At 40.6% G+C, this 20,454-nt stretch overlaps 1 protein-coding gene across 6 annotated transcripts in view; it reads right to left on the bottom strand.

The window, feature by feature from the left end:
* The window catches only part of LOC135485360 (estrogen-related receptor gamma-like), a 51,995-nt gene that overhangs the window by 10,134 nt on the left and 21,407 nt on the right, over nt 1-20,454 (bottom strand). For 5 of the 6 annotated variants that reach the window (XM_064767294.1, XM_064767290.1, XM_064767292.1 and 2 more), the window contains 3 exons: nt 5,923-6,168; nt 1,051-1,218; nt 272-544 (listed from right to left, as the gene is read on the bottom strand). In XM_064767294.1, coding sequence (XP_064623364.1) covers nt 272-544; nt 1,051-1,218; nt 5,923-6,168 — 687 coding nt within the window. The remainder of the gene's footprint in view (nt 1-271; nt 545-1,050; nt 1,219-5,922; nt 6,169-20,454) is intronic. The other variant, XM_064767295.1, reaches the window with a different exon arrangement.

The raw sequence follows: 20,454 nt of genomic DNA, 5'->3' as shown, positions 1-20,454 counted from the left end.
AAGACCGCATCAGTGACTCAGAGACAATTTGCTTTGTATACTCTGATGATATGGTAGACAGTAGTACAGACTTTAGTGACATTTGTGACTAGCTCTACTTGGGGTCAAGAACAGATATCGAGTGACTATCATCACATGTCTTAATGGTCGCTTCTTCTGGAGTCTCAAGCAATGACCCCTACAGACAAGCGCTTTTTTGTCACTCACAATAAATTCAGCAACTTCTTCAATAAAAATCACTTGTCTGCTATGCGCTTAAAGGATAACCCACCTGCATTAAATAGTACTAAGCCTTTTAAGAGGACATGCTCTTCTTTGGTATACGACATAGTTGTTAGTTTCTTGCATATATTTCTCGACAGTTCGTCCAGTTCTTCGGGTGATTTGTACTCCAGTGCCTCGTCTTTGGTAAGTTTGAAATCACTGGCGTAACATAGCAGTCCTTTGAATGGTACGGATCGGTAGAAAACGTTGAGGCTGAAGATTTCCATCCAGGCGTTCTGGAGAAGGTTCATTTGGTCGGACAGTGATAACGTTGTGAAACCTGGAGAAGAGAAATACTAGTTCATATAAAGATCTATTACAATGGTTTTGTGGTATGTGCGTCATCTTGCCGATTGGAATTGCTAGTGTTGTATGCTCTCTACAGGTGGCAATAGTGGTCAATACATGCGAGAATTAGACCAGTGCTGGACACAGACACACTAGGATTTCCTCCAGGGGCCAATACATAGACAAGTTCATGGCCAGAAATGGCCTTTAAGAGCAGACATCAATGGAATTGAATAGTCTTCTAAGCTACAAGGACCACCTGTTGACCCCAATGTTTGGTCTCTCAGACTAATAGGCCAAGAGGCCTAGAAAAGGTCAAGTCAACCAGAAGAAATGGCATTAGATTTACAGTAATAATTCCTCATTCAATTTGGTTCTGAATGGAAGTTGACAGAGAGCGTTTCCTTAATGATTCCTTGACTGATTAGGAGTAGGTGTCTGTGATGTCACAACAGCAGATAACCACCACGTCAAAGCGCCCCGAAACTTTTCTCTCACCTGGGAACTGTTTAGCCCAGCTGATCATATTGACGAGTTCTCTATCAGCCAATCGGGACAGGGTGATGAAAAATTTGAGCTTATCGACAGGCAAGTCGTCGTCGGGATCTGCCTTCACAGCTATCACTTGGTTCTCATTGCTCAATAACGACTGGAGAAGTTTGTTCTCTGAAAGAAAGACCACAAGAATATTGTAGGTTTCCTCCTACATCTCAGCACAATGACAAAACACCAATCATTGCAGTGCACCATAATTCGTAGAGTGTGTTACGATACACTGGACGCAAATATCGGTCCGGCCTAGCCAAGTGGTTAAATCAGAAATATATCATAAGTAGATTGATTTATTTAGTCTCGCTTGTAATTTGTGCCAGTCGTCTTTAGGAGAGGAAAAATTTATATCACAGCAAAAAACACAGATCTGATAACTTTTTTCCATTTGCAATATGTGAAGCTAATAACCAAATAAATGTAAACAATTACTTTATAATGACTGTATTAAAGTACATGTCCAACTACACAAAAAACTACTTTCCGAATTGAATAATTTTTAACATTTGCCAATCAGATTGTAAAGACAACAAGGCACCAAACTAATGGCACATTGCAATAACAGCTTTTATAATCATGGATAAAAATTGTCAACACCTCATTCAGCACGTTCCGTCTAATGAGCCGTTAACAAGAAGGCTGGTAGGTGATTAATGGATTGATTGGCTGTATAAGAATATCTGTAATGGTCAATTATACCTTAGGCTTGGTATGAAATAAGATTTGAACATGGTTAACATCTATAATATAGCACATGTTAATATGGTATTATTAACATTTGTGGGGTCTGGCTGAAGTATCTGGACAAGGAGTATCATCTGAAAACAATGGGTTGATGACAACTATGTACCACACTCTAATAAATCTCACACCAGAAAGTAACAAGAGGCCCAAGGGCCTGGCGCTCAGCTGAGTTGTTGCTGCGTTGTTCGTATATATTACATTACTCGTCAAACTCTACTAAATTAAGGACTCAAAGCCTAAGGATATTAGCTTCTGGATGTGTAACAGTGAATTACGGTAGACTGGCGCAATCTACTTCAAGCAAGCTCCACCCTTGCAATGTGTGCGCAAACAGATAACCTAACCTATATTGGACCATCAATTCTACACACAGCAACATGATTCATCCTCAGCTGTTACCATGATGATGATGATGATGATCCTTTTCGCAAATTGGTCGTCTTCTGTCTTCTTCCATACTTCAGTGCCACCGGATGTAGTCTGCCCTTGTGGAGGGATCCTTTCAGCACCGGGACACAAGAATCCATGCGAATTGAATCACATGGAGAGACTAGCCCAATCACCCGCTTTTGGCTGGGTAGAAATGGGTAAATCTCGCAGACTGGACCTTAAACTCTACTGCCGACGTGTGAGGCCGGTCTGACAGATGAGTAAGTGGGGTCCACCTAATGCAGAAGGCACCAGTTTCCCTAACTAAAAGGGTAACATTAACAAAATGCTCTACCCAACTCTATTATTGCCTAAAGGCCTGTGTACACTAGTAAAATATTAGCAACATTTTTACATTTCCAGTTGCAACAAATGTTGCAAAAATGTTGCGTAGTGTGTACAGAGCAAAACGCGTCTTACAACATGTTGTAAAATTGTTGCAAATTAAATGCAATGCAATTCTTTGTTGCATGTTGTAAAAATGTTGCAAACTCTTCAGCCAATCAGAAATAGGATTTGCGTCATGTGATCTACCGGAGTTCATGTGACTTGAACAAGAAGCAGGTATAGCAACTCTCAAGTGAGTGTCTTGCTTCGTAGGGTGATGAAACCTTTTCAAGAAGTTTTTGTGTGACGGCTTGTCAGTCAGCCGCAACTCCTTTAGGCTGCGTATCCATAGGCTGTTCCGTGCCCTGCACAACATTCCCTTTTTACCACCTGGCGCGCCACACGGACAATGAACCTTCGTTGGTGTTATTGATCGTTCCCATAGGTTATGCCGTGTCACATTGCGGGCATATATGCACTGTGGATTGGGAATATAGGCCCATATTGGGATTGAACATGTCCATTCTTTTGCGAGTGAACAACACGGAAGCAATGTCTGAGGCGAAATTAATTCAAGAGGTTCATCAACGGGAACTACTCTGGGATCCCGAAACTGATGATTATCATAACAAGCACGAACCTGTAATTTGTTGCTTAAAAGTCAGGTTTTATATACATGTACATGTCAATTTGATGTTGCAAGTGAAAATACAAGTTACTTGTATTTTAATTTTCAATATTCATAAGAAATTGTCTTCTGAAATAATGACAGCGTGCGGATAAACGCGATTGACCGCTGCGAAATGAGGACTACAAAGGCCTACATGACCAAAAAGGAATATCCAATGGAGACTCGGGGCATAGTGCCAGGTCACAAGGCTGTTACGCCATAACGCCACACTACACAAGGGCATACCCTATGGATACGCAGCCTTAACAGGCAGTGGTATGCCCCATCATCCACCCTCATTTTGATCCAGGGCCTGGTCCATATTCTCTTTGGTTATTTCGCCGCCTCTTCCGTCTCTCAACAATGACAGCTAAAATTGCTGCAGAAGCACTCAAAACACATCTTCTCTCCTTGGAATCATCCATTTTCCCTCCAAAATACCTATTTCCCTTTGTTCCCACTAAAAAGTTTGCAACAATTTACCAACATGTTGTAAAAATGTTGCTAATTTGTTGCAATTTTGTTGCTAGTGAACACAGGGCCTTGAAGGGCTTGTTGCAAAATTGTTGTAAAAATGTTGGTAAAATGTTGGTAAAATGTTGGTAAAATGTTGGTAAAATGTTGGTAAAATGTTGGTAAAATGTTGCTAATATTTTACTAGTGTACACCCTGCTTAAGTCAAGTGAAACTCTTAACAAACCTTAGCAGAATGCCACCATTGAAATGTTGATAATAATGATAGCAAGTAAAAACTTTAAACAGATAGACTTGATTTTTTTAACCAACTGCCACATGCGGTTTTCTTTATTTAGTAAATTTTGAGGTAAGTATTACAGAATGAAATACTTGAATACTAGAATTGCCTGGCTCTTCTGATGATTGCACTGGTGAACACCGAAGTCGATGGGATGTGCAAAGTCATAGCTCGATCCTCTCTCTTGGTCATCTTTGAGATGTAGTCACCAAATATGTTCAAATGCAGCTGCAGATCATTCCTGTCCTGCAAAACATGATGAGGAGATAACATTTTAATTTTGATAGAATAGGTAAGCTAGCCAAGTTTTATATCAAATACAAGGCCAACAACAACTGATAAGGCGCTAGGGCCGAATGATCAAGGAAGTTCATTGATATGATTGGGAATACATTGTGATAAGAGTGATGAATCGGCCCCGTTTGAAGCATTGTGCTATGTACAGTGTGCAAGTGTCAGTGTGTATCATATCGCATTTACTGTTTGTTGACATTTCAAATCGCTGGCGTCGATCCTCAATTACACTGTTTATGTACATTGGCAACCTTACCCGATGATATCAGAACGATGTTTATTATTGTCTTGTTTATTCACATTAGTTCTGCTATGTGACAAGAGTTATTTGTTGAGAAATCCATGATTTAAAGCCGGACTTTGACATCGTTTCTCAGACCAACCAAGCTGCATTTCGCAGATCGTTTTTCAACGATCGTCGACGAACTATTTCAAATTAATCACATCCAATTAAACAATCCAAGCCTTCCCTAATGTCATCAACATGCAATAACACAAGCAGCCAAATATTATCGCCTATGAAATTGTGAATTTAATGAGAACTTACCTCTGAATTGACAGAACGAGATCTATTCCATAGCATGGTCTCCTTACGTCTGAACTGCGCAGACTCGAGACGTGACGTTCGCTGCATGTGTGATTGGACGTGGGATAACTCGCGCGAAATTTAAAATGCTCTTCTTGGGGGGTGCTCACTAAATTGCGCCAGTAACACCACCTGGTGAGAAATTCATGAACTACGCCTATTGATAATGAAAGAGAAAGCTTTGCTCTATAAAATTAGATTTGATTCATGATCCCCAACTGAGAAATCAGCTGCTGGAAAAGTTTTTGGAAAATTTCGCTTGGTGCCACCTAGTGGCCAAACCGCTCATCCTGCCGGACCCACATTTGGTCTATTCAGGAGTCCTGAAGGGTCTCAACGCCTCAGAGGGAAAATCTATCACCTATCCGCCATAGTTTTGAAACGTGCCTGTTTAACGGACAGACAGACAGACAGACAGACAGACAGACAGACAGACAGACAGACAGACGGACACTCATTCTACCATTTACTCATATGAATAGCTCAGCTTTTCAGCTGAGCTAAAAAAATATTAAACTATTTTTTGAACTGAAGGTTATCAAATCAGTTAGAATTATGAACAAGTTAGATAGAGGCTATTAGACAGTGACCACCATTGACAGACTTACAACACACCAGGATCTCCCATGTTAAATCAAGTCCAAAAGTTGTGGTGTCGTAAACAAAGAAGAGAGGGTCCATGCTTTACTAATAGAAACCAACACCATGAATTTCTACCGGGTGAAAAAGCAAACCCCTCCCCAAAACTCTACTCCAAAGGTAACACAACAAATCAAAATATATTCTTTGATGTTAATCTAGAAAGTCTATGTCTATTTCAGTCTTAGAAGAGCAACCAACACCATGAACTTAATTCTACTGAAAAAAAGTCCAAAAAAATCTCAACCAAAAAGTTTTAAAGTTTTACTATAAGATGTTAAATCAAAGTCAAAGGACTCCTTTACTATGTTAATTTCACTCGAAAGGAAAAAGACACCAACACCATGAACTTCTACTGGGATAAATTTGTCTTCTTACTCTGTATCTTACCCTCTGTTCGCGGCCTCTTCTGGGGGAGAGTGGGCAGTGGGTAGTAAGTCGGATGAGTCACATCAATTCGGTGATGATATTTCTGACGGCCGCCCCGCACACGATCTAAACGCACACCTTCTTTTAACATGCCAACTCGTAGGCATTTCTGAAATCGACATGACTGACAAGCTTTTCTTCTCTGTTTGTTGATTTCACAGCTGCTATTGGCTGGACATGAGTAGTCTATGTTACCTACAAAGATAAGAAGGAACATGCTTATGAGAAAAGAGTTTGATTTGACAACGAAGGTGCAGAGTTGAAGAGAATATGCAGGGGGGGGCTTGCCAGGCCCAGTTTTGTCAGTGCAAAGTTTTCACCTGTGCTCCTCATGTGAATACAGTAGGTCTGCCTACTTCAATAAAATGTTTGCATCACCAGAGAAGTTCTCACACAATCCTGGCATGCATGTTTACAGGACGGCTAAGAAAGAAACCGTGTCTGCTATCCTTCATAGTCACTGCCACGCCTGCCGGGAGGCATCATGTTTTGAAGTATTGAGTTTTTGTTTCCCCCAGGGCCTACTCCACACCATCATTTTTCATACAGAACATAATGCTCCTGCATAGTTTTGAATTCAATATTTGCATTACGCCTAGACTTCATCTCAGACTTGGTAAACACAATTATGGACAACGCAGCTGGGTGCCTGCCACTGAATTGTCAGATGGAGTATTAAAGTGCTGTGCAAAAACCAGCAATTTCCGTTGCTGTGACCAATGACATCGCCATGACAACATAATCGCAGGATTTCACTCTCGAAATTTGGCTGATGGTTACACTTCTGAGACTTTTCAATATTGTAGTGGTGATGACTTGCAGATTATTTGGAATGTGTTGCAGCAGTGACATTATCCGAAGCTTTCGACGCTCTAATTGGGCAGTTTCATTTCAGCCACCACAATCTCAATGGGTCTGAAGGGTCCCTTGTCACCAAAGGTTTGGAATATAGAGAGCAGAGCTTATGAAAAGTACTGATATACGAGATTGCCATAATCTTGAAACAGACAGCGGATAAATCATCATTATCTATTTATGCAGCTGACCCCAGGCTATAACAGCATTGAGACCAATACTGCCCACAATGGCATAGATTGTGAGGCAATGTATGAAGAGCTGATTTACAATAGGAGGACCATGGACAACACCGGAATACCTGAGAGACCATTGACATAATGAATTAAGATTTATTATCGAACAGGTTGTCTGAGGACATTGCAGGAACAACATTCAACACGAGAGAGTAGGTTGGACACCTAAACCAGCAGACCATTCTCACTCCTTGAATAACGGTTAACATTGGATATTTTTCTCCTGTCCAAGTTGAATACCTTATTTCAGTATGTAAGTGGAAGCAACATAATGCAGTTAGCCTCGTATTACTAAACAAACATAATTTCCACATACAATAGAGAACTGAATGAGCTTGCATAAACCACAAAATAATGTAGTTGGTCGATTTACAACTAAGTAAATAGTAGGCCTGTTATACACTCAGCTTAGTCTTCACCATTAATCAAGTATACTTGCTATGATCAAGGAGACATCGACTTGTCAATTCACATCTTAATTGACACCAAGATAATGAAGGTACTTAGAGCAGGTACGGTAGGAGAACCTCTCCATGACGCATCCGATTCTAGAGCCACTAATCACAATTATGAAGACTTTCATTGAAGCTATTCCGCTGCGATAACTGACTATTGAATTGGCTTCGTAGCTCTCAGGGCACACCCCGTGTTGTATTCAACGAACACGAACTCCCCACACTAAGAATAGCATCAACTGATACCAGGGAACCAAAAAATCAATCATGCACTTCATCCCAGAAATGTCATATAAATTATGCAAATGCTAGTAGGTCTTTTGTAGCTATCCTCACACGACCCTCCCCGATGAAAAACAAGAAACATTTCTGTGCTCGAAAGCGTTGTTTACTGTGATTGCTTGTTTGAGTTCAAGTTAAATTGATTCCTCCCAGCAGATATCGAAGAATTCTCAAGGGAATTGAGTGAGCGCTCCATTGGACACCATTATTCTATTTGTCAAATTGGCCATGCCACGGCTCTTGTATGCTAGCTTTGCAACTGAAGGAAAGAAGCTCTGAATGCGTCTGAAGAAGATGAGGTTCATCTAGTATGCCATTGTATTAGCCCCTTTCACATATCGTATTGACTTGCAGACTGCAGACAAACAACTAGGAAAGTTTTCACTGGCTGTTAATGGTGTGTCCAAGCTGCCCAGGATACGCCATTAGGAATAGGAGAGACACAGCATGGACAAATGCTTCAAGTTTTGGTCATTGATCATATAATCTTTTAAACATTGCCAAGAAGCAAGTTAGCGCTTAGTCTCCAAATCCGCAAAGTGGTTTGGTTTGAAATCTGCCTCTTCCTAATGTGTATGTTGGCAATATTGATCCTGCAAAGACTGAGCTGCATTTGGCCATCATGTTTGTGACCAGCTTTATGCAAACCCACGTCACCCAAGGACAGCAATCCATCATCATGAACCAATAATATCACAGAACTCAAAATTAGCAACATATTACATCGGAAAATCCGGGGTGTGGTCAATGATATCTCCTGATAATAGAGGAAACATTTTCATGACATTTTTTATCATAATGACATCAGATTTCACAAAGCGAGATATTTTCTGATCATAAGATTATGACCTAATCGATTAGCCCTCAGGTCTAATTTCACAGAATCTAGGATTACCAAGGATACGTCATTAACGTTACTTGTCCCTCACCCTAACCACCCTTGAGCAGAACATTGATCGAAGGGGATTGATGACAATACAAACCTGACAATCACAATAATCATTTGCTGTCATTTATGGCAATGTAGATTGGAGGTGACAAAACATGTAGATTAGAGGCAACTTCATGTAGATTAGAAGCAACTACATGTAGATTAGAGGCAACTACACGTAGATTACAGGCAACTATATGTAGATTGGAGGCAACTACACGTAGATTACAGGCAACTATATGTAGATTGGAGGCAACTACACGTAGATTGGAGGCAACTATATGCAGATTGGAGGCAACTATATGTAGATTAGAAGCAACTACATGTAGATTAGAGGCAACTACACGTAGATTACAGGCAACTATATGTAGATTGGAGGCAACTACACGTAGATTGGAGGCAACTATATGCAGATTGGAGGCAACTATATGCAGATTGGAGGCAACTACATGTAGATTGGAGACAACTACATGCAGACTGGAGGCAACTATATGTAGATTGGAGGCAACTATATGTAGATTGGAGGCGAGACAGATGCAGCCAACACTTTGAATAGGACAGAGGAACAAATCATGACATTTTTATGTTCTCCTATAATGACGGCAGAACGAATCAGATGAAATGTGCTCTGTACTTTGATTATTATCTATTTATTGGTGTAATCTCTACCCAAGGCTTGCAGACGCGGTCATGTATCATTACTGATATTAAACATTATCCTGCTGACAACAAAGATACATTGTAAAGGCAGGATTTGGCCTCGAGTCTAGTGTTACAGAAATCACCATTGTGAGGAAACATCCTTAGCGTGACTTCTCACTCTCTTTACTGTTCTTGACTTGGGGGTATTATTGATTTGTAAAGGGAGATTTATGACAGATGACATGACATTTAATGCTCGCCAATCACTATTTGTTGCAGTTAAAGTCAACCGTTAATCTGACATTTACATGCAGACTGTAGGCTACAACTCCATGCAGTTCGGAGGCAAGATGTTCCCACCATTTTAAACTGGACAGAGGAAACACATAATGATATTCGATGTTGTCCTTTGATTTGCATGTTCTCAGGCGAAGGTATCTGCCTTGCATCTCATTTCTCAGATTGAAATATTACCCTGCTTTGATCATCAGGTGGTGATCATGTGACAATTAGGGGTGGATTTGGCTGTCAGTCTGGGTTTTAAGAAACCTTAGTATTTCAAAGGATATATTTGCCTATTCTTGATGAGATAAGTCCCCAGACTCATATCTAACTTTATATACCTCATGGCAAATATCAAGGGAAGACTCGAAGGCCTCTCAGACTAATTGGGACTATCAAATAATGAGACTAGGGTATCCATGCTTTAAATGTGGACACAAAGATAGTTCACCGATCCTTAATTACCCACCCCCCACGGCAAATTAGACTTCCATATGACAATTACGTGATCAATCTAATGGGTCATGATCATCCATATTGATTGATTCCTTGCCTGGCATCAGCGCTCAACTTTTCCACATATAGCTCGGTATTGAGCTTTCGGAGGCCGGAGAAAATGAACTTGTGCAATCTGGTGACTCCGATCACACACTCGAGTAGAACATTTTATGCCTCTCATCAATGTGACATCATGATTTGGTTAGTATGGCCACCCAAACAGTTCAAAATGGAATTTCCTCCAAGGAAAAAGTGAGTAGGTTACCAGTAAATATAATAGGAACAAAATGAGCAATGATCACACAACAGTTATGCCTCCAGCTCATCAATAACCATCTACATTCATTAGTGACCTACTCTATCAAACTCAGCTAGGTCGACTAACATTTGTTCCATCTTTCATTAACCCCTTTATTCTGCAGCACCTTTACCTTACCAAAGACATCACTTTCAGACTTTGCAATCAGTTTTTTTCAACGGATGGGTGCACTTTCCAATGATAAAACCATTATCAAGTTGAAACAGTTCGCACCCCTAAGTTTGTGATTGTACTCCCTCTAGTCTTGCTAAACCAATGCTCCATTGGTCACAATTTGAGTAGGACATAAGTTTTGGTATGATACCTATCAAACCTTCCATAGACTCATGTAAGCAGCAAGACTACATAAGCCCTATGATGAAATTTGCAAACATCTAAGGTGTGTTATAACTTGATATATCTCCAACCCAAGCGATGCAACCCATCAATATCAGAGTAGGCTGACATTAGCATGGAACTCCTGCAAACGTTATCTTGACCTAGTTTTGTTCTATCTTTTTCTGAGCCATAAATAAGTGATCAGTGAATATCCTATCATCAACCTACCAAGAATCGCTGAAACCAGTCAATAAACTAGCCTTATCATGAGATACCTCTGCTATTGTTGCTTGTCTCACTCGCCGGCAGCTTTCAAAGCAAATCAAGGCACTTGCGGAAAGAAACAGCTTCACAGACAAGAAGACATGACGTTCTTTTGGTTGCACCCTGCAATCTGACACTCTGAGAAAAACACTTGCCTTTAACAAGTTGAAGAAGTTAATGTAACTATCATCAAGCTGCCAAGTTACTTTCCATTGCTTCTTGCCTGTCCACAGCTTTCGTATCAGAACAGGGCAGTTGCAGGAAGTAGAGCAAAGGCAACATCAAAAGCGGTTTCGCAGATTGTTGTTTTTCCTGCTGCATCACCGCTACTCCCCGAAAAAATTTGCCCTTCATACTCAAGAAGGTAGGATGTTGCCAAAACATCAGCACTTGTCTAACATAGGTTGGTAGCATTCTATAAAGTAACGAGGTTCTTAGAGAGATGGGCAAAGGCAACAGAAGTAGTTCACCCATCCCCACACCCTGCAACCAAAGCTTTAATTTGCCCCTTCCAAATTCAACCCAACTCAAGGCAGTTCGTTGGCAGTCGAAACAAGCATGAAGTCCATGAACAGCAACCCTAACGCAATCATGTGGCTTGCAATTATGGTCCATAAAAACGAAACATTTTATTTTGAATAGCTACACACCAATCATGAGATTGGGCCGACCAGCTGATTAGAAGTCTTGTATTAACCTGTCGGTCACTATTTTTACCAACATTGCGTTTTAAATTGAATTCGGGGTGGATGTGAAAAGTAATGTGGATCAAACAAGAAGTTGCCAGAAACATGGTGAATGCGATCGTTCCCAACTGGGTGAAAAGATCCGCAGCTAGCTTTGTGGTCATTCGGAACAACAACTCTTTGGTCCTCTGCCTGTCAGAAAAAATGCCAAAATTCTGTGAAAAACATGTTGTTTAGCCATGACCCTCTATGCAAAGGCTGATTGCGTGTTGTGTTATATAAAGCACACGGCAGAGAAGCAATGTTTACCAAAGCAAGAAGCAATAATGCTTTCTGCAGGTAAAACAACTTGTTGCGATGAATCTGCATTGAATGGAACAGGTTTGATATTCATCTACTGATTCTATTCACTGACTGATTCTTGGCACAGGGACCTGTGATGATCCTGCAGACATATTTTGTAGCAAGAAATCAATATTGTAACATTGTATGACGTGCGCTTAGAGGTGACAAGCTAGGGACGAGGATGAATTATAGTCCTTGACATGTCTGTCTCTCGCAGAGATCAATACCTAAAGATCACTTCAGGCAAAACAACACAATTCCTGACATTTACATCATCGACACGAAGCTATTCTTAAACATTCTAGTACACATTCAATTTATAGTATCAGCTACCTGAGTAATGGCAAAATACTGAACACAATGATAGATCGCCTGGATCGCCTTCCAATGCAGTTTATGTCTAAAAATAAGATAGATAAATAAACAGTGTGCTATTCAATCCTAATAAGATCAAAAATACAAACAAAATGTGGGTGGAATTATATTGTGTTAAATTTTCAGGCGAGACTTTTTTTATACCTTCGTTAACATGCTTTTTCATCCAAGGACAAGCTGAGGAGGGTGGAATAAAAATTTAAATTTTTTTTTTTCTTCACATTTTCAGTAAATCGCCTAACGGCGGGCACACTAACCAAGGTATAAAAAAGTCTTGCCTCAATAACAAGAGCAATAGCATATCATACTTGCAAATACTACAAAATTGGCACCTATCAACTCTTGATCCCCATTTTCCAATAACAAATCTTATACAAGATATTTCGAGTATTGGTACTTCAGACGAAGATGCAATCAACCACATTCACTTAACTTGGTTATAAGCTTCTTATCCATCTGAGCAGTTGGTCTATAGGTTTGCCCGTGATAAGCCTAATAAAGTATGTTGCACTTTTCACCCGTTTATATCCGATTACTGATCTAATCGAAGCCACGGATTTCAGCAGCTACAGATGTCTACATGTTACAAACTCATAGAAGTGCTGCATGAAGTAACACAAAGGGATGTTACTTCTTCATAATACAAAAGGCGTTGGTGACCCTGGCTTCTTTGCTAGCAGTCAAGAGGTCCCCAGTTGATCCTGCCATCAAGGTGACTCAAAAGATAGCATTACTTGAAGAGCTCATCAGTGTTCTGAATGGTTTTAGGATAGACCATGGTAAGTGAAAGGTCCAATGATGACCTCTGCTGTTGCTGACATCAGACTATAAAACCCCTAACTTTTGTTCTCAATCACATGTTAACATACAACAGTGTAGGTGTGGATGATGTCTGACAGGATTCGTCTCACCTGTCAACATCACCAGTCCGATACATTCAAAAAGCAAGCAAATACGGTCAGTTGCTAAGCAAGAATGGATCTGACCTTTCTTTTCATGGTCTGAGTGGGAGTCGCCACCCAGTTTCTGGGAGCAACCAGTATAGATGTTCTTTCGTGTCTATGCTTTCATTATAGTCCCAGAATGTAGAGGATGCTTGGAACATTGCCTTGGCTGCCACAATACCTATTACCATGGTTATGGAGCCTTTTTTGCTGATGAATCCCATCAAAGACCTTCCTCCATACACATAACCATCGTATCTGCTGTAGAGGTGCAGCGGCCGCCATACCCATTACCATGATTACCGAACATTTTTGGCTGATGAAATCGAATCCTGTCAATTCATCATCCATATACATTACTATTGTATTGGTAAGCACCTTTTATCATTGGTATATTCCGTCAATGGTCTTCCCCCTTATAAAGTGCCCATCTATACTAAAGAACTAACCAATGCAAGTGATGAAGATTTATGTAGTCCGTTGGTCTCTACTGGTCTTAAGGAGGGAGGCTCTGGCCATCAGTTCAACTGCTGCAATGCTGAGCATTTTTTCTCTGACAAATAGATCTTCCTCCCACGAGTCCCCATCAGTGGCCTATGGAACAATCAGCTAAAACTGTCTGAATTTTATGTACTCTGCCAGACTGTATGCCTAGCTGAGGGATGCTAGGATCATCAGCTTAACCTACGCAATATCCATTACCATGGTAATCGACACAACATTTTTTCTCCGGTGTATTCAGTTGAGGGTTTTTCTCCCAAGAGTACTCATCTGCAGCTGTGGACGAATACCCCACAAGGATGAGCTATGGATAATTGATTGATAATAGCACGTCGCAGAAGAGATAATAACACGTTGGAAGGTTCAGGGTCTAGATTAATCTTGCATGAAAATCATCAAACACATTTTGCTCCGTTTTCGATCGCTGATATCATTCTGGGTAGATTTCAATGGCTTGTCTCATAACAGTTAATGGACTAAGTTAAACAAAACTCACCAACAAAAGTTGATTCGAATTGAAATGATAAATGTACCGATCTCTATAATCATGGTCATAGACGGCATGGTGCTTTCCTCGTTGTCAACCCTCCTGAACATTGCACACCTAGAACTCACATCTGCAGACTCTGGGCAAAATTTTCACCAGTAGCCCTTGTCATCGATAGCAGTGATTAGTAATCATTTATAGCTTGTCAACAAAGCCTATGGATGGGCATTCAGGCTACAGTCCCACTTGGTCTGATGTTAACCTGACCTTGCCCTCGTCACTTTCACCATCCAATCATCAAAATCGATATTGGTTCAAGCCGGGCAGCCACTTCCCTTGAACCTTAGCGGTTATTAAAAGTGACAAGTGGATTGGCAATAGCTCTCTCGATTCATTTCTGGTGTGGTGGAAATCCTGTATGAAGCGGTGGAGGCAAATTTGTTAATCAATGTAAGGAACGCCTTCAGACTTGGCTATGTGAATCCCCCTATAAGCTGGGGCAAAAGGCTTGTTAACTGCGGAATGAAGGTGCAATCTACACAGGTAACAACCTTGCTAGATACATGTAGCACTCATTAGTATGAAATACAGTGGACTGTCAATGAGGTCACAGCAGTCCACTTGACCAACATTAACCCAACATTGCCCGTGTCACTTTCACCAATCCAATCATGAAAATCGATATTGGTTCCAGCCCGTCAGCCACTTCTCTTCAACCTCAGTAGTTATTAAAAGCGAAGAGTGGATTGGCATTGATTCTTCCCATTGATTTCTGGTGTGATGGAAATCGTGAAGGAAGCGACAGGCAATTCCGTTATCGATGTAGGGTACTTCACCAGCGGGCTGGTTTCATCATTTACCAACTATTTTACAGGATTTGCATCTTGTAAACCAACTTAATTAGCTTGAAAATGTTGTTCAGGCAGAAGAGCTGTGGGCATGCTTCTTTCATCTGCATTGTTCTGAGGTAAACAGGCAGTGTTGTGTACCTTCTCTCAATCCATTCATTTCTTAACCAAACTTATTAGCTTTCGCTCATGTTGTTGATTAAGAAGTGCTGCGGGCGTGTTTCCGTCCCAGCACTGTCACAAGCCCTAGCACTAGGAGTGAGATGACGACACTGTTCTTTCAATCATTCCTTTGTAAAGAGAAGATGTTGACAACACTATACATGTACGAGTAAGATTCCTTCCATTATTTGCACATACACACATACATTTCTGCCATCTCTTATGACTTGGTGCTCAAGACAAAAGACACATATTATTATGGAAAGGGAACCACCCATCTGATCCCCACTCAAACCAATGAGATGGAGGTAAAGACCCCAGAGGCCGCTGCTGATGATGATGAAAGGTTGATTTCCTTCTTCCTCCTGCAATGAAACTGCCTGGTAATACTGACAATGAAAAGATGTGACATTCTTTCATACAATTCTAGCACGTACATTTCTGTGGCACCTTACTTGTTTGCCTTGGTAAGCTTTGATCTAAAATTGGATTACCATTTCAATTAGAGTAGATCTGTTCATACCAGTTGTCAGGTATGGTTCCATTATTTGCGAGAGCTCCTGCGTTAGGGTGTCTGGTGGCATGTGTAATTGTAATTATCTACGATTAAAGGACTTCTTTGAAGGTGGTATGCGTGCCCTTGGCCTTTGCTATCAGAGACAGAACTGGCAGCGAAGAAGTTTCATGATTTTCAAAATTTGTCCCAAGGTACATCATGTAAAACAAGAAAATTTTCTTCAGATAATTCCAACAGGAAAAGGAATTTTGTAAAGAATGTTCAAATTGCCATCAACTTTCTAAATCTGTGCAATCTACAGCAAGTTTTTCTGCGATGGTCGCAATGAAATCTTAGTCCTAATGGTCATCAAGTATGATGAATGAATTCTCTCAAGTCTTTGTCATCACATCTTCAGCCGGCACACGAAAGAAGATTAATTTCAACTGAAGTTGAAAACAAATACTCCACTGGATTGATTATGTTCAAGACATGTTGAAGTCTCTGATTAAGACATGCCGACTTATCCAATCAATACCGCAAAATGAATATTTTCATCTCATTTGATTAGCCAACTAATTCAAGAAAGTGTCCCAGGCTGGTATCCGGTATCAGCTCTTACGAGATTATTTGGTGGTAATAGATTGGCAGACGACAACAACAGTTTAGGGTTCCACACATCATGTTCACTGGTGCAGAATCCAGGTTCCGCAGATGCAACCTATTCTTCTGAAAACTGCAATTCCTCTATCAGCTATTCAATCACTGTATTGCCAGTACTTCTGTTGTGAAGCATCAAATACTGTCGATACAAGTTTCTAACTATTGTTCTGTCAAAAGCATGAGCAATGAGAGCTTATTTGGAAAGCAAAGGAACAAAGACTAAGGATAAAGCATCTTCTCAGAGTCAGAGACAAACGAAAAATCACATTCACAGCTGCTGCATCGACCTAAATCTGTTCGATCAGTCAGGAGACACAGAAGCCACCACTGAACAGCCTTTGTGGTTCTTTCCCGACATGTCAACTAGTATCTGATCACACACTACCAATCCCAATCCCTTTCCTTCATCAGACAAAGACCTGGGGGACTTACTGCGAATAGCCAATTTGAGCAACGTTAATTATGTCTCCCGGGTAGAAGGTTTGCCGCCTTCTTATGAAAGTTTATGACGAGTGCGAATTCACCTACGCGGTAATCACCGACTGATGTCTTGAAAGATTCCAGAATTTGAAAAACATGTTTTCAAGACTACGAGTCTGGTGCCATGGAATGTCCCACCTTCCATGTTCTCTAACAGCATTAATCTTGAGGACAAGATGCTGGAAAGAGATCTCATTACCACCCAAGGCATCTTGTTTATTGGTTCTCTGCTAAGCTCATCACAGTCAGCTAAGTACATGCTCGCAACAATCGGATCTGCCATTGATAGAGCCAGCCATTTGTCATGAAAAGGGACTCAGTGCACGCCCTGACACCCAGTAAGCAAATCAACATAGTCATAAGGTCTTGGACTTTAAGTATTCTTCTGAGCTCAAACATTCTCTTTGAAGAACACTTCTTTGGGGGGAGGGGTCAGCAAGAATGTTACAGCAAACACCAAACTATGTTGACTTTTCTGCCCTCATCGCTCAAAGTAACAAATAAAGACAGTGATTCTTCTTCTTTTTTGTCCGAAACTGGATATACAGGCTGTAAAAAACGTCTCCAGTCCTACATGAAGGACCTCTGGATGGTTTCCTGATGTTAATGTTACATGTACAGTACTTTTTTGAGAATGAAACACTCCTGGTGCGATGAAAAAACCTAGCACATAAAACCTAGCAAATTCATCATATCACCAACTATTCCAATCTTATGATACCTTTCTGCATGCTTACGTGTGGCATTGCTTGATGTATGACCCAGCTAATTGGCCTGGTAACCAGCCATCCCACTACCTGTTCTCCATATAGTGGTTCCTCAAAAAATTAGAGACAATCACCTTTATATGTTAACTGGGGCTCCCCTCAGCTGCGAAGGAAAATGACAGCTCATTTGTAAAATGTCCAATATCTGAACAAAATCCATTTTGAAACCTTCACTGGTTTATGACAGTAATCGATCAGCACAAAATATTTTAGTTTTTTCAAATATCATGGTACCTCGAAAATGCAGGATTGGCATGCTGACCGGAACCCCAACATGAAAGAATATCGTATTTCAATGATCCACAAGAAACGTATTGACGATCTGGGAATAGCTAAACATGAAAACATTTTTTAAGCTCTGGTTCTGCTCCGAATAGCAACACTTGAAGATAACATAAGTATCTGTTGACATTTCTATAGTCAGGAAGAGTATGCAATGAACTACTATCAATCAAAGCAGTCATACAGCATCAAAATAACCTGCGAGAAAAATAGCTGGAATTCAGCAAAACATCTAAAATCTGAATTCTGGTATCTGATGGATGCAAGATTTGAGTAATGAGCTCATCAGTTTCGAGATTGATGGTATCAAGTGCTGGTTGTTTTTTATGATGAAAGTCTACACCCTTCTCTTTCTTCTTACAGCAATCTTGATGGTGGTACACTAATGCCAAAGAAGAAAAAGACTTCAGCCTTCAGGCCATCTTTTGAGAAAAATCTTTTTTTAGCTGTCAATTCCAAATTTGAGTAAAACTGTACTTTACACCCACGGCTGTTTGACGTACAATTGTTTGACGAAAGGATTATGCACTAGATAATGTTAGTTCAACCACCAGCAGTTATTTGCTGATAGTATGGGATTCCAAAGGTTTTTCACCCAATATGATATCCCTAAACAATTGCACTTGTGGTGCCTGGCATGTCAACTGTACACTATTCTTCACTTTGAGAGCAAGGCTTTTTCATTCTTCACTTCGCGAGGAAGTTTTTTTACTAGGAACAAGGGGTTTGAGAAGAGCAGAAGATAAGCCTGAAGCCTTTATACTGTATGAACCACTGGAAGGGGAGATAAGCAACTCTACATCAGGTGTTTGGTTCCATTGCTCCTACAGCACAAAAAGCCAAGTCAGGAACACCAGAGATGCAGCGTAATGGCTGCAATGAATAATGTGTGTCTGAAAATTGTTTCATATGCAAGATAGCATTTGTGGGCTGACAACTCGCCCGCTTCAAATCACACACTAAACCACTGACGCTCACAGCCAACGTCAGGTAAAAGATGTTGCGTGGGATGCCCTCATAGTTCCACGAGATGACGCTAGTACTCCACAGAAACAAACATATCAACCTCGGAGCAGAACACCTCATTTAGTTCTTGAGAGCATTCCTGTGCAATTGTGGTAACAAATATAACCACTGCTTTCTATCTTTAGGTAGAAACTTGGCAATCTAAACAAATCCAAGAAGGTCCATGATATACCCATGTATTAAGAGCAACACAGTATTGCTGCAACCTGCAATGATTCGTCTGTAAGAACTTTGCGGGACAGAATAGACACAGCAATTGCAAAGTATTTTCAGGAATTTGGGAGGTACATTTCCTAGACATAATCCCCTTGGACTCCAGAGCTCTGCACTCTGCAGATGAAGCTCCATCCAACATGTCAGAAGGCCTGGATTAGGTAAACTGACATTTGAAGGATGGGGGGGAGGCAGCATAGGCTTCGGGGAAGGGCACCTAGGCCCATGTTATGAAGGTAAAGAAGACCTGTAAGTAAGTTCTGAAAGATCAAAGATAGAAAGCAAACAACAAATCTTCCTCCAAGGCTGCAGCTGTGTGAGACAAAAAGCCACCTCATTTAGTTCCTGACAGACCTTTGGAATTGGTTGAAACATTTGAAATGTGAAGCTTTTTGTTCACTTTTAACAGCATGAAGCCTAGCTGGGATGAAAAACTAGCATCGCTAAGTCAGGAAGGTAAGGTGCGAGTTAGTTGGCAACAACTCTACTAGTAGCTGCCAGTTCAACTTTGCAAGTCTATCCTTTACCTGAACTTCTGTTCTTTCCACTTCTTGCACAAACAACCCCCTTCAATATCCCTGGCATCGATATCAAGGTCTGAGGGAAAAGCCATACAGAAGTATTGACCTACTTGAATCAATCACAAGCTCTGAATACTGTACTGCCCCCCCCCCCCCAGCAATATGAAAATCCGCCTAGTTATTTCATACACCCTGATTATGCAAATGCTATACCATTGTCGAAACCAGCAAAGATGTGTACATACATTCTATTGACTAGGCAGCTTAGCAGGCAATATTCATACATCATCAGACAAATCTGTCAATATAGATTCACCAAAAAAGTCTTGTTCGACTGTCATCATTTCATACCAGACTTTGACTGATTACTTATCATAACCGGAGTATAAATTTTGTTTGATCAAGACACGTCAAAGAATTTTTTAGTTTCTAGATTTAAAAAAAGTGTAATGCAGGAAAATATAGTTCAGTAGGTCAATGCAGACATGCACGACAATAACCTGTCCAGGGTGCCATCCCAAGGAGAGAAACTTCAAGGGGGTGTATGAGATGGCCAACATATTCAGGTCGAGAATGCCATTTTTTCTCCAGAAAGGAATGTAA

The sequence above is a fragment of the Lineus longissimus genome, chromosome 3 (assembly GCF_910592395.1).
Source record: "Lineus longissimus chromosome 3, tnLinLong1.2, whole genome shotgun sequence".
NCBI classification, from domain to species: domain Eukaryota; kingdom Metazoa; phylum Nemertea; class Pilidiophora; order Heteronemertea; family Lineidae; genus Lineus; species Lineus longissimus.
This window is presented reverse-complemented; position numbering and strand designations above follow the sequence as displayed.